At 49.2% G+C, this 15,437-nt stretch overlaps 1 protein-coding gene and 1 pseudogene across 10 annotated transcripts in view; both read right to left on the bottom strand.

Moving 5' to 3' along the window:
- Nucleotides 1-15,437, bottom strand: part of DENND2B (DENN domain containing 2B) — a 165,059-nt gene that overhangs the window by 22,606 nt on the left and 127,016 nt on the right. For all 10 annotated transcript variants that reach the window (XM_055423421.2, XM_055423423.2, XM_055423422.2 and 7 more), the window contains 2 exons: nucleotides 11,248-11,384; nucleotides 179-330 (listed from right to left, as the gene is read on the bottom strand). In XM_055423421.2, coding sequence (XP_055279396.1) covers nucleotides 179-330; nucleotides 11,248-11,384 — 289 coding nt within the window. The remainder of the gene's footprint in view (nucleotides 1-178; nucleotides 331-11,247; nucleotides 11,385-15,437) is intronic.
- Nucleotides 13,576-15,433, bottom strand: LOC148775589 (small ribosomal subunit protein uS14 pseudogene; annotated as a pseudogene).

Below are 15,437 nucleotides of genomic sequence, written 5' to 3'. Positions count from 1 at the left end.
GTGCCCCCTAAGAGCACATCTCGACTGTCCACAAGGATGTCGACATGACAGAGGTCCCGGAACACAGAGCTCTTCCCTGACGTCACCTCTGCCAAGCACTAGTGAGGGAAAAAGCCTGAGCAGAAGCTGGCCCTGGCCTCAAAATGACCCTACAGGCGCGCGTCAGGGCTGCCAATACCTGAGTGGGTGGGTTGTTGTACTTCCTGTCCTGAGGACTCCACATCCTGTGCAAAGAGTCCAGGGAGTTCTCAGACAGCTGCTGGGGTTTTCGTCCTGCTCTTCGGCTCTTTAAGTCCACATCCTCATACGGATTCTCCTTGGGCAGATCTCCTGCAGAGGAGGAAAAGTTAGAGAAGGAAAGAAGGAAATATACACACACACACACAAATAAACAAGCAGAATTCCTGTGAGCCAAAGACAGTGGCTTCAGGCTGGCCCTTCAGCTCATGAGTCACACAGCTGCCCGTCTGCAGTGGGAAGGCTACAAACAGAGCCTGGTTCCGAGTCCAGAAGCCGAACCGCCGCCCCCCCCTCCCCAATTCAGCTCAGCCTTGTCTGGCCTCTGCTTTATAAATTCAAAGATTGCACAAGACTGGCTCAGCCACCCGTGCCTGTGCCCAGCCAGAGGACAAAGCCAACAGCAGGCGTCTTTTCTTGGCTCAGTCCATCCTCTGCGAAAGCCCCGGAGATACACAGTTCAAGGCAGGAAAGGCTTTCAGAGGTCATGCAGCTGTCTTTTCAAGCCCTGCTCCCTGAGGACCACCTCTGGGCGTGGGTGTGGAGGACTCAGCAAACTCCAGGGAGCCGGGCGGCACCAGGCTGCACCAGACCTGCATCTCACCGGCACGCTGTGCAACAGCTGTCTCAGGACATGGCTTTCGTCTGGTCCACTAAGGTAACTCTGCACCAGAGCAGTTATTAGCAAGTAGTGAGCGCTCAGTATTACTTGCTCTGACTATAGCGTCACTCCACGTCCTCCACCACGGACCTCAGCAAAAAGACAATGGTCATCAATCCCCTTTTGTGATAAACTCTTCTGCTGGGACACACGAGAGATGTGAAAGGCCTGAAGGGAGTTGGGGCTGGAGGGGTAGAGCTGGGGGTAATTCTTGCTTCTCTTCTCAGGACTCATTTCCAACCCCACCGAGCACTGTATTGGCACTTGAGGAAATCACAGAAAATCCAAAAAGCGCCGTCCGTTCCTGCCCATGAAGAGCAACCCCTTCCTACAAGCCCTATCCTCCTGCCAACATATACCTGGACTTCTCTAAAAAGCAGTAATTTCATGAGCAAGGTGAGTCCTGGCTCAGTTATGTGGCAGAATCGCAGTGGTGGTGACAAGGGTCACAGGGACTGTAAGTGAATACAGCCCTCCACTCCCCTTTGTCTTGTCTTTCCCCAGCCTCCGCTCTGTACCACCACTCCTTGGGACGGAGGTGCTAGTGGGCAGAATACGGTTTCGCTGGAGGTGCACACCGGAAGAGCAGGGCTCGCCCCGTCTTCTCTGTCCAAGCAGCAGGATGAGCCTGGGGGACCACCGGGGCCCCACAGACACCTGCTGTGCCTCCCACCATAGAGGAGTTCAGGTGCCACTTCTCAGGGAGCAGACAGAAGAAAAAGCGACAGACTCAACACAAGGCCCCTGGGAGTGTGAACTTTCCTCGCACAGGACACAGGAGAGATACCAAATCCTCTGTGCCTTCAGAGTTTTCAATCTCCAAAACCAAGATCTCCACCAGATCTCATTTTTATCACTATCATGAGAAACCACCATGAATTTAGGAAATGTCTTTGCCGAGGTGTGGGGGCAGGGGGGCTGTGCAGGGGGGATTTCAGTCACGGCTAATTAGACTGCTATGGGAGCCGTACAGATCTCTGTAAACGAATGAGTCAAAATGGGTCAAGGAAGGATTTGGGACTGGATTAAGTGATTCTCAACACCAGGCAGAGTCCCCAGCAACTGCACAGACATTTTCCTGTAACACAGTCATGCCATGAAAATGACTTCTCTCCATTCCAGAGCCCTGACTAAGCAGAGCTGACCCAGCAGCCCTGCCTCAAGAAGCCAAATATGAAGCCTGACATCCCTTGCATGTCTTCTATAGCCCACCCCATCGCGGGCACTCAGGGAGGAATCAGGATAGACTCTGTATTTCCTGGTCCCTCGCCAACACAGGTCCTGTAGCAGTGAGGCTGGGGGACCAAAGATTGTTGAGACAGGACACAGGACAGAGCAGATGGGGGCAGGGAGAACGTGTATTCCAGTCTCATCAAATCTAAACTGCTTTGGGCTGGATGACCAACCAGAGTCCTTATCATCTTCCCCCAGCCTATAGGACGACCCTATCTCAACTGCTTTAGATCAGAGTTGCTCTAAACTATTGACAGTTGGGGCTGGATAATTCTTGTTGTGGTGGACTGTACTGTGCATTTGTAGGATGTTCAGTAACAACCCTGGTCTCCATTCACTAGACAGAGGACAGTAGTATCCCGTCAACCAAACAACTAAAAATGTCTCCAGACTCTGTCAAATGTCCCCTGGGCAGATAGATGGATAAATGGACGATGAGTCGGACAGATGGATGATGGATGGAATAAAAGAATGAGAGAAGGAGCAAAGGAGGAACAAAGGAAAAGTGGATGGATGGATGGGTAGATATGGATGGATGGATGAAACTCTACCCCGACCCATGCTTGCCCCATTAAGAACCACTGTTTTAGGCAGATGTTCCTAAACTTCCTAATGGCTTCTGAGCGCCATGATATGAGTCCTGAGGTAAACTCTCTTTTCCCCCTCTCCTTCACTCCTCTTCTCTCCCTTCCTTCTTTTCCCTTTGAACATCAATGCAAAAGCCAAAGCTCCAAGAAATAGAAGTAGGAGACGGAGGCCTAGGACAGTCACAGATGCATATCAGTGATCATCTGGGAACTGAAAACAGTTGGGAACACCAGGGTCTCAAGCCTGGTATGGCCTCTGGAAACTAAACTTCAGGAAAGCTTCAAATGCCTGCTCCTCCTGCCTGCCCAGCCTAACAGAAAGAAACAGCCTCTTTCTTCTCCAGCAATATTCAACAGCCTCTCAGATATAACCAGGCCACTAATCATTTCTCCAGGAAATGAGGGCTGGCCCTGGCCCACCTTCCAAGCCTTAGCTTGAGCCCTTCAAAGCCCCATTTACCTGTGACACCCCACTTTCTGGACTGTTCTGACAACCCTCCTGGAGCTGCCACACAGAAACCCACCCAGCCATCTGTCCAGATAGTAAGGGTGACAAGGGCATGGGGATGTGTAGGGACCAAGCAGTACCCAAGGCCTAGAGCCAGTCAGTCCCAAAGCGATGGCTCAGAGCTGGGAGACCAGCAGGGCTGGGGAATCCAGCTCAGAACCTCCTCCCTCCCCCGGGACAGAGCCACAGCAAGGCTGAAGAAGCTGGAGCCGAGTGGAGAAGACTCTGCAGGGCCTGGATGGGAGGCGGGAAACCTGGCAGACCTGAAGACCTTCACCTGCACTCTTGCCCACACAGCTCCCTCCAGGGTGCTCCAGACTGCCCTGGGAGAGGGAGAAGAGGTAGTCCTCCATCCCCGAGTCCTGGCCCGGAGCAGCCCCATCTCATCAAGCCCAGCTGCGGAAGCCAGAGGTCTCACCCTTTCCCAGCTTTGCTGATGAGACAAAGGACAGGGGCAACGCCAAGAATTTCTGCTTTGCACTTTTTTTTAAGGGGCCTGGTCAGAGCCCAGACCTATCACAGGGATCCTCTTGAAGGAAGAACTCAGTCCCACTAAGCCCTGCCCCCATGCCTCCCCACATCTCCTGTGGTCATTAACCACGATGTCAAACACCCAGCCCCCAACACACACACACACAAGTGGAAGAACCAGTTAGAGAAGGGGTGCGTGTCTGTGTCAACACACTGAGAATTTCTCCAAATCTTACGCTTCCCAGACCACACCCATGGCGAGGGTCCTGGGTCTGCAGCTTCCCTCCCCAACCCTCTCCCATGTCCAGCCGTTTCTCCTGGTTCTCGGCTTCTTCCACTCCCTTGCACTGAGGAGAGACGGCCAGATGAAGGGCCCGGCTCCTCGGCAATGCACAGCACAGATGGGGAGCTCTCAGGGTGCAGCCATTCCTCACCCTCCAAGGCTGGACACCATTTCCCAACTGCTCGGGCACTGTTCCCTGGATGACACCTCTGGGAGGCAGCCTCTATGCTATAGGTGCCTCTGATCCTCACTGTCCCCCAGCCGTGGGATGCAAGAGAGAAGGCAGAAAGAGCGGACACTCAGAAAGCTTTGCAGAAAGGCTGACTGGCTCTGTCCCCAGCTCCTACCCCACTCAAGTTCCTGGAAACGCTCCCTCAGCCCCAGCGAGCTGATGGGAGTGGGAATCTCTACAGGAATGCAGCCCGGGCTCCCTGGTCAGGCGCCGAGGCCACTCCACATAACTCTCTAACAAGCTGCTTCCTTGGGCGCATTTTTGAGTGTCAGGCTCAGAATGCCAATGATTATAAGGCTTTGTGAGACGGCAGCATCTTCCAGAGGCAGATGTTAAATTGGACAGGCAAGAAGGAACAGCCCCCAGAAGCGACACAGCAGTCTAACTTTATTTCAGGACCACTCTGTTGCAAATCAGCAGGATAAATGTCAGCCTGGTTTGGAGTATCCCACCCCGGTTCCCAAGGCATCACACCGGGTATAGGTGGGAGGCTAGCACACTCCCCAGGGCCCTGTGTTCAAGTCCAGGGCTCATGGAGAAGACGCGTTAGTCTCTGGGCCAACTGGCACTTGGCCTCCTATTGGAACCAGGAACTCCAGACCGATGGGCTGGCCCCCAAGATAAAGACTCAGCATGGGTGCTCTCTGCCCACCTCCCACCTCCCTGCCACAGCCCCATTATCACACACCCGAAACAAAGCTCTGTCTGTCCCCAGGCAAGGGAGGCAGCAAAAACTGGATAATCCAAACCAGAGCACCCTCAGCCTCACCGAGCTCAGGCTGGGCCAAGGAGAGAGAGAAGGCTCCCGGGAAGTCAGGCTCTGGTCAGTCCCAGGCAAAAGTGAAAGTGACACTCAGATTCAGCAACGAGGGCCCCCTTCGAAAGCCTCCAGGGGGGGGTCCAAATTCTTGGACTGTCTCCAGGGAAGGAGAAAGGGTAAGTCAACCAGAATCTGAGAGAAAGAGACATCCTCCCTTGAATTTCCCTCTGGCCTCCCTGGGCAGGTCTAGAAGTTCAAGGGCTACTGTGATGACAGAAAGGAGGAAAACGCGCCCAGGGCACTGAACAACCAGAGATTTAGAAACTCACCCGACCCCACCGCACCAGGGCAGCCAGAACCCCCTGGGGGGCCCTCCTTGCCCTCCCCTCCCCACCCCTTGCCCCCTCCTCTCTACACAGCGCTCCAAAGATCCCGAAGTGAGCTCAGCAGCTCGGGAACATGCCCCTACTCCAGCCTTACCTCAGCCCAGCCCTTACTCGGGCTTCTAGCTCATCCATCTAAGAGGCATCCAAGCTGCTCTGCTATTTTCTGGCCTTCTCACGCAATACCTCAAAGTGGCAGGAAGTCCCCTCCACCAAGTGAGGAGGCCAAGGCCCAGACACACTTGCCTCCCTCTACCTCTTCTAACTTCTAACCTAAGGAGGCCCAGAGAATAGTTCTGTTGCTCACAACAGTGCCTCCAAAATTCTCACCTTCTGCCACGCCCCACCCCCCAACACTACATGCACAGCCCCCAAATAACCTCAAACAGAACCCTGCAACTGTGGAGCTCTGGACAGGGAGAAACGGTCGGAGCATCTCTTTCTCTTATTACAGTTCAGCTGATGCAAGAGCATTCCCCGGTGAGGTCCCTGGGCAGCACAGAAGGGCTGCAGAGCGTTCTCACAGAAGACAGTGCTGAGGCCCCAGTGCCGGCAGCGCCTGGGTCCTGAGGGGGGATCGCGGAAAACTGGAGCCTGCCCTGCCCATTGCAGCAGCCACCCCGGCTGCTTCCAGGGCCCCAGGCAGCAGTGACACGTGAGGATTTTGCTCAGAACAGAGGAAACTGGAGTGCACCCTGCTCTGGGGTAGGGAGGAAGATGGGGCTGTGCCTCTGTCCCCTACAGCTCCTGACGGAGCTCGGCTCTGGGTGACCATGCATACAAAGTTTCTCCCAGGTGGTAACCAAAGAGGCCTCCTTCCCCAAGCCCTTTTGCTGTTCTGGGGAATCTCGCTCCCACAGACTTTCAGATAGGATTGAGCCTCAGGCGGCCACATCCGATACACTGAACCCTGGGAAAGCAGTGCCTGTATGGGTCCGAGCACTGCTGCTGGCTCCCCGGAAATGCTGACGCAGTCAGGCTATAAGGAGATCAAACAGGGGATTAGATGACTCTCTCTTCCTAGGATCCCACAGTCTTATCTGGGGGGCTCTCCACTAGGGCCATTCCTCTCTGTAACACGCTCATTGGGCTTCCAAGGTGGCACTAGTGGTAAGGAACTAGTCTGCCAAGGCAGGAAACCTAAGAGACGTGGGTTCAATCCCCAGGTGGGGAAGATCCCCGGAGGAGGGCATGCAACCAACTCCAATATTCTTGCCTAGAGAATCCCATGGACAGAGGAGCCTGGAGAGCTGCAGTGTACAGGGTTACAAAGAGTCGGACGTGACTGCGGTGACTTAGCACACATATAGTGTGTGACACCAAGAGTAACCTAAGGTAAACTGTGAACTTTGGATGATAACGACATTTTGGTTCATCAATTGTAACAACTGTACCACTCTGGTAGAAGATCAGTATCAGAAGTAATTGGGGAAACTATGTATGTGGCTCAGAAGGTAAAGAATACACCTGCAATGCAGAAGACCGGGGTTTGATCCCAGGAGAAGGGAATGTATTCTTGCCTGCAGAATCCTGTGGACAGAGGAGCCTGATGGGCAAGAGTCCATGGGGTCAAAAAGAGTCAGCAACTTAGCATGAATGCATGAATACACTCATTAGGACCATGGTCTTCAGCCCCAAGGCCCAAGGCAGAGATGAGACAGACAGGAGGGCAGGAGCAGTCAAGTGCATGGATGCAGACTTCTCCTTGGGGACCTGCGCTGAGACACACACTTCACTTGAACAAAATGGAAACCCCCGCCGAAGAGAATTTGGCCAGAATTAAGATAAAAACCAAAAATAAACTCAACCTATTCTCGACTAGGGCAATATTGCATAGAAACCTGGAATGTGAGGTCCATGAATCAAGGCAAATTGGAAGTGATCAAACAGGAGATGGCAAGAGTGAACATCGACATTTTAGGAATCAGCAAGCTAAAATGGACTGGAATGGGTGAATTTAACTCAGAGGACCATTATATCTACTACTGTGGGCAAGAATCCCTTAGTAGAAATGGAGTAGCCATCATAGTCAACAAAAGAGTCTGAAATGCAGTACTTGGATGCAATCTCAAAAACGACAGAATGATCTGTTTGTTCCAAGACAAACCATTCAATATCACAGTAATCCAAGTCTATGCCTTGACCAGTAATGCTGAAGAATCTGAAGTTGAATGGTTCTATGAAGACCTATAAGACGTTCTAGAAGTAACACCAAAAAAAAGATGTCCTTTTCATTATAGGGGACTGGAATGCAAAAAGCAGGAAGTCAAGAAACACCTGGAGTAATAGGTAAATTTGGCCTTGGAGTACAAAACAAAGCAGGTCAAAGGCTAACAGAGTTTTGCCAAGAGAACGCACTGGTCATAGCAAACACCTTCTTCCAACAACACAAAAGAAGACTCTTCACATGGACATCACCAGATGGTCAATACCAAAATCAGATTGATTATATTCTTTGCAGCCAAAGATGGAGAAGCTCCATACAGTCAGCAAAAACAAGAGTGGGAGCTGACTGTGGCCTCAGATCATGAACTCCTTATTGCCAAATTCAGACTTAAACTGAAGAAAGTAGAGAAAACCACGGGACTATTCAGGTATGACCTAAATCAAATCCCCTACGATTATACAGTAGAAGTGACAAATAGATTCAAGGGATTAGATCTAATAGACAGACTGCCTGAAGAACTATGGATGTAGGTTCAAGACACTGTAAAAGAGGCAGTGATCAAGACCATCCCCAAGAAAAAGAAATGCATAAAAGCAAAACGGCTGTCTGAGGAGGCCTTATACAAATAGCTGTGAAAAGAAGAGAAGCTAAAAGCAAAGGAGAAATGGAAAGGTATACCCATTTGAATGCAGAGTTCCAAAGAATAGCAAGGAGAGATAAGAAAGCCTTCCTTAGTGATCAATGCAAAGAAATAGAGGAAAACAATAGAATGGGAAAGACTAGAGATCTCTTCAAGAAAATTAGAGCTACCAAGGGAACATTTCATGCAAAGATGGGCACAATAAAGGACAGAAATGGTATGGACAGAAGCAGAAGATATTAAGAAGTGGTAGGAATACACAGAACTATACAAAAAGATCTTTACGACCCAGATAACCACAACGGTGTGATCACTCACCTAGAGCCAGACATCCTGGAGTGCAAAGTCAAGTGGGCCTTAGGAAGAAGAATCACTATAAACAAAGCTAGTGGAGGTGATGGAATTTCAGCTGAGCTATTTCAAATCCTAAAAGATGATGCTGTGAAAGTGCTGCACTCAATATCCCAGCAAGTTTGGAAAACTCAGCAGTGGCCACGGACTGGAAAAGGTCAGTTTTCATTCCAATCCCAGAGAAAGACAATGCCAAAGAATGCTTATACTACTGCACAATTGCATTCATCTCACACGCTAGCAAAATAATGCTCAAAATTCTCCAAGCCAGGCTTCAACAGTACGTGAACCATGAACTTCCAGATGTTCAAGCTGGATTTAGAAAAGGCAGAGGAACCAGAGATCAAATTTCCAACATCCGTTGGATCACTGAAAAAGTGAGAGAGTTCCAGAAAAACATATACTTCTGCTTTATTGACTATGCCAAAGCCTTTGACTGTGTGGATCACAACAAACTGTGGAAAATTCTTAAAGAGATTGGAATACAAGACCATCTGACCTGCCTCCTGCAAAATCTATCTGCAGCAGTTAGAAGCAGCAAGAAGCAACAGTTAGAACTGTACATGGAACAACAGACTGGTTCCCAATCTGGAAGGGAGCACACGAAGGCTGTAAATCATCACTGTGCTTATTTAACTTATATGCACAGTACATCATGAGAAATGCCGGGCTGGATGAAGCACAAGCTGGAATCAAGATTGCTGGGAGAAATATAAATAATCTCAGATATGCAGATGACACCACCCTTATGGAGAAAGTTAAGAACTAAAGAGCCTCTTGATAAAAGTGAAAGAGGAGAGTGAAAAAGTTGTCTTAAAACCCAATACTCAGAAAGCTAAGATCATGGCATCCAGTCCTGTCACTTCATGGCAAATAGATAGGGAAACAATGGAAACAGTGAGAGACTTTATTTGGGGGGGCTTCAAAATCACTGCAGATGTTGACTGCAGCCATGAAATTAAATAAACTTGCTCCTTGGAAGAAAAGCTATGACAAACCTAGACAGCCTATTAAAAAGCAGAGACATTACTTTGCTGACAAAGGTCCGTCTAGTCAAAGCTATGGCTTTTCCGGTAGTCATGTACGGATGTGAGAGTTGGACTATAAAGAAATCTGAGCACTGAAGAACCCACGCTTTTGAACTGTGGTGTTGGAGAAGACTCTTGAGTCCCTTGGACAGCAAGAAGATCCAACCAGTCCATCCTAAAGGAAATCAGTCCTGAATATTCACTGGAAGGACTGATGCTGAAGCTGAAACTCTAATACTTTGACCACCTGATGCGTAGAACTGACACATTGGAAAAGACCCTGATGCTGGGAAAGATTGAAGGTGGGAGGAGAAGGGGACGACAGAAGATGAGATAGTTGGATGGCATCACCGACTCGATGGACATGAGTTTGAGTCAGCTCCGGGAGTTGGTGGTGGACAAGGAGGGCTGGCATGCTGCAGTCCATGGGGTTGCAGACTCGGACACAACTGAGCGACTGAGCTGAACTGACTGAGCCTCGACTATTATTATTATTGATTTTTGTTGACGCTCAGATGTAAATTTGCCAACACAATATCCTCCCAGTACCTGGAGCACAATTCTCCATGGTATTCTACATTTCTAACCTGAGCAAGAGAAATTAATTGTTCCCAAGCATCCTTTCAAAGATGTTTATAGAGCAAACAGCCTTGGGGGATAGAGTCTCCCTCCAGGGCAGAGGCAGATCTGTTTCTTGACCAGAATAATAAGGATAATGTCTGCTTATGGGGCAAAGGTTGAACAGGTTTGCCAGCAGCCCCTTGAAAAGCTTGGGGTTTCCTAAGCTTGAGGTTCCTGGGCTGGGACATAATAGACCCACCATGCATACAGCCTCTACCTGGACCTCCTCCACACTGCCCCATGGGACTGTGGAGCAAGGGGAACTGTATGAACATCAAGCTCATATGGCCCGTTGTGCATGAGTAGTAAAGTCCTCTGTGATCCAAGCAACTCTGTCTTCTGCCATTATCTGTGAACCCGTACAGGCTAGACTTGCTAACTTGCAAGCAGAGTGAAATCTCAGACACTTTCATACTTACTTTAAGGGAAGAGTAGCAGAGATACATATTAAGGACCAGGTATCATGATAGGTACTTTGATATCTATTTTATCTCATTTAATCCTAACAGTAATCTTGCATATTACTACTATTATTGTTGTTACCATAAAAACATCATCACCATTTCTATCAAACATCAACATGAATCAGCCATAGGTAGACCTATGGCCCCTCCCTCGTGAACCTCCCTCCCACCTCCCCAAGTATTTCTGCCAGTGTCAATTGTATGTTTCCATCATTTGCTAGTTAGTGACTCTTCTTTTTTTAATATAAACTTACTAAGTATTAAAAATTTTAAAAATCATCATTTCATAAGAGAAAAGGTCTCAAAAAATTTAGAAGTGATTTGCCTAAGGATACACAGCTAAGAAAGGGCACTCATTGGACTCCAGAGACTTTCAGAAATTAAGGGATAGTGTGGTTCTCCCTGCCTTTTGGGTTCCAATTCATTCAAAGCCAGGCTTTAATCTCTCAGCTGCTCAGTCTTTGGTAAGTCTCTTTCTCTGATGCCCCTTTCCTTGAGAAGTTCCAGAAGTCGGGCCACATGTGCCCAGAGAGAATGACGTGGAACCTGGGAGTGCCCGTCCTGCAGCCGTGCTTCTGCAGCACCACAGATGAGCCAGCCCACCGCTTGGCCCCTGCTTACCCACGATATCTTCATAGGCGTTCTCTTCTAAAGTGCTTTTGGATCCAAACTTGGGTTGGCTCTCAGTACCGTTCTCAGTGGGAGAAGAGGGGTACAGGGACTGGAGACTGGATGCATCCTCAAACTCAAAGGATTTTCTGTGGATGACAAGAGTATGAGTCATTCTGGCTGAACCATACCCCTGCTGCCCTGGAAGGGAATGGCCAAGGGCAACAGCCAAGACTGGAGGTCCTCCTCACTAAACCAGCCACTGAGCAGAGCATCAAGATGGATCTAAACTTACCGTCCAAATGAAGAGATAAATGGTCTGAAAGGCCCCAGCCTGGGTGCCTGCAACTAATACCAATAACGACTATCACAGCTGAAAAGGATGTCGTGTCAGACGCTGTGTCTGATGTTCCACACATGTTCGCCCCTTCACCTTCACCATGCTGCTGCTAGGTATTGTGCCACTTTAAAATGGCCTAGCTTGAGGCTCAAGGAGATAAAGTGACAGAAGGAAGACTCGCGCAGGCTGTCAGACTACAGGGTCTGAGGTTTTGACCTGGGCCTCCAAGCCTTGGAGAATATAATTTTTGAGAAGTATCTGCCATGACCACAGGAATTGAGTGCCTCGTCTGGTCTAGAGTCTCACACCACGTCTGCATCTGAGCCAAGGGATCAGGCACTGAGCAGGCAGGAAGGGCTCAACACTGGACGGGTGATGCTCAGGGCTGTTCAGGGCTCACAGAAGCAGCTGGTGGTAGGTGGTTTGTTGAAATGAGAAGGGCCTGAGCCCTCAAGACGAATCACACCACTTCTGAGAGGAACTGGGAAGGCAATTTGCCACCAGAAGCTATTTCCAAGACCTACCTTCCCTTCGGTTAGTTACCTGCTCCTTTCCATCCCCCAAATAACCTTCCCCTCTACTGCACAGTTTCCAAACCACAGCTAGTTAGCTTCTCAGACATGCTGAGCCTACGGTACCCTCCACTCCTCGTCTTCACAGGGAAGCTTGGCCCAGCTGCGTTCTCTTTCTCTTCAAGGCTGGTCCCTGCCCGGGAGGGAGAAAAGTTCAGGCACTGACTGAATCCCTCCTCTGGCCCGCTAACACCTTCCTCAGCTTTGGGCACCCTTGGATCTTTCAGCTGATGCAATCCTTGCTCTCATGTTTAATAAACAACACCCAGAGGGCCCTGGGGTACAAGTCTAGGATAAAAGTGTGCTTGGCTGCATGGTGACTATGCAGCCTTCATCACAGCTGAACACTTCACACTGGCCCGCTCCTCCCTGCCCTCCATGACACAGGCCCTCCTAGTTTTCAATTGCTTCTCAAGCTCCTGTGACGGGTCCCCTTTTCCACTTGCCTTTCCAATGCCACAGTTTCAGAGTTCTGTCTTCAGGGCTCTCTTTCTCGCCCTGCACTTCCTGGGAGCCCCATACTGACAACCATCACCGTATCTACCATTGCTTCCGTGGTAACTCCCCGTTCTCTGTTTCTGGCCCAGAATTCTCAACCAGCTAAATACCCAATGGCTAAGCACAGAGGTTTCTGAAAGCTGGCATGAAAGCCACTGCTGGTGTGAGAGCAAGCCTTCAGCAATGTATACAGTGGAGTCAACATCTCATGCAGGCAGTTCTCAGGTCAGCAAATGACACAAGCCATGTTCAGCCAAATTATCCTTGAAAATCCCTCTGGAAGGTACCATATCGAGGACCAGCACAGGGTCTTTCATGATGACGGATATAGTCAGTTTCTCCTCCAGACTCTTCAAAAGATTTTTCTTTGGCTGAATAACAGAAATATACGGCTTGTATATTTTTTAAAATAAAAAGGTATATTAAATACAAGAATTGTACCAGGCACAACAGATTTAAACTTACTATCTCATCCTCAGCCTGTGCTTTTCAAACAGATTCTCTTTTTCCCCCCCTAAGAACAGAGATTTAACTTTGCTGTTAATTCTCATTTGAAGTGACTCCACCATATATGGATGTATGTATACATTATGAATGTAACATGTGGGTGTGTATGTATAAAACCTTCAGGCTGAAGTACTCTCTCCTCTTATCCCCTTTTTCCACTTGGCTATGTACTTCCTGCTCTCCTAAATTTAGCTCAGCAGCTCCCTCTCTGAGGAGGGTTCCCTCACTCCCCATAAGACGCCTCCTCGTCTGGGTTTCGGCAGCGTTCTGCCTGCCCATGGATCCGGGTAGGGAGCACAGCATCTATAATTTATTTGTGCATCTATCTCCTGTACCAGGTTACCAACTCCTTGAATGCAACAGCCACATCTTATGCACCCCTGACCAGCACAAAGGCTTGGTGCACAGCAGGCTCTAGATAGATTTTTCTTTCCTTTTTTTTGTGAAGTTTTGAAAACTTTTATTTTATATACAAAGAGTTAGTATTTCCGCCTCGCCTAAGGTTGATGTGCTGGATGAGCCATCTAAGGAAGTTCGGTTAGTCCAACTTAATGAAGCCGATGTCCTTCACATACTGGCGGAAACACTGGCGGCACATATTGAGGCCGTATTTCCAGATCAGACTGTGCCGGTTTGAGCAGACCTGGCAAGAGCGAGAACCCTGGCCGAATTTTCTTGGATGGCTCCAGTAGAGCAGCTGGTGACCCATGTTGCTTTCTCGGCTGCAACGAGGTAAAAGGGAAGACAGATTTTTCTAGAAATGGATGACTAAAGACAAAGTTGGGAAGTTCCTCTGGAGAAGGGAATGGCAATCCACTCCAGTATTCTTGCCTGGAGAATTCCAAGGATAGAGAAGTCTGGTGGGCTACAGTCCATGGGGTTGCAAAGAGTCGGACACGACTGAGCGACTAACACATACACGCAAAGACAGAGCAAACATTTCAGCAGGGTGTTACAGACTTACAGAGTCAGTGAGCATGCTGAGGTGGGCCGGAACGTGGGGTTACATTTAGCCAAGGTCTCTGCTAGCTCATGAGTTTGAGCCTTTGTGATATTTTCCTCTCTGCATATGGCAGGAAAGTTTCTATATGAGTTGGGATATGCTGGGTGGAAGCCTGAAGTATGGTGTCAGGTTGAAGAATCTCCAGAAGTCAAAGAAACCTGAATGCCCACCTGACATTAGGTTAGAAGAGAAAGGCAGTGAGGGGCAGGACGACAGGCCGTGCACAGGAAGCTGGTTCCCAGTCTACTCCTATTCAGAAAACAAGATGCCTATCAACCTGCATCAACTCCAACTGCCCCAGCTCCCAAGTTACTACAATTGTGGAGATGGTCTGGGCAGTCCGGTGTCAGGAATGCTGAGATAGACCAGGAAGTCAATGTGAGAACAGGTCCTTCTGGACACGGCCAGGAAGTAGGTGAAATGCTCTTTCTCTCTGTTTTCCATCAGTCTCCCCTTTTAGGATCCAAAGATCCCCTCTTCATATAAGCCCAGGGTTCCTATACACCCAGGCAGCCCTTAGGAAAGAGCAAATCATGTTAAATGCGTCAACCCTACTGTGTTAATGGTAACATGCAGTATTTAGATAATGTTTCAGCCAAGGAAATCAATCTCTAGCTGGCATTTCAGGTAGTTATGAGGCTAAGATCCTACTAGTCCTCAAGGGACTGCCCCATCGATCTAAAAGTAAGATGGCCCTACCATTCCCATGTGGCTCAGCTGATAAAGAATCCGCCTACAATGCAGGAGACCTGGGTTCGATCCCTGGGTTGGGAAAATCCCCTGAAGGAGGCTACCCACTCCAGTATTCCGGCCAGGAGAATTCTATGGATTGTATAGTCCATACAGTCCATGGGGTCGCAAAGATTTGGACACAACTAAGTGACTCTCACTTTCACCCTTCCAACAGAAGAAGTTCTAGTAGGACTCTACTCCAAAGGCCAAACCAGCAACATCTTCAGGACACGATATTTGGAATGGCATGTCACCCTCCCACTCACTTTTAAGCAGGGCTTCCCAGGTGGCACTAGTGGTAAAGAACCTGCCTGCCAATGCAGGAGACCTAAGAGACATGCATTCGATCCCTGGGTTGGGAAGATTTCCTGCAAGAGCAGAAGAACCATCAACCTTTTTCGCCTAGCTCATGTTTCACCTAACATCATCTGCTGCTCCAGAATTTACAAAGCACTACTAACTGTGACCCGCAACCATAGTCTGCTCCTGCATCCTCCATTGAAAACAAAGCCGCTGTGCCCAGCTCTGCGTCACTGGAGGGGCATTCGTT

The sequence above is a fragment of the Moschus berezovskii genome, chromosome 14, assembly GCF_049115385.1.
Source record: "Moschus berezovskii isolate FMDL1 chromosome 14, NW_MosBer_1.0, whole genome shotgun sequence".
NCBI lineage: Eukaryota > Metazoa > Chordata > Mammalia > Artiodactyla > Moschidae > Moschus > Moschus berezovskii.
The sequence above is the reverse complement of the archived record's forward strand: the minus strand, read 5'-3'. Positions and strand labels throughout refer to the sequence as shown.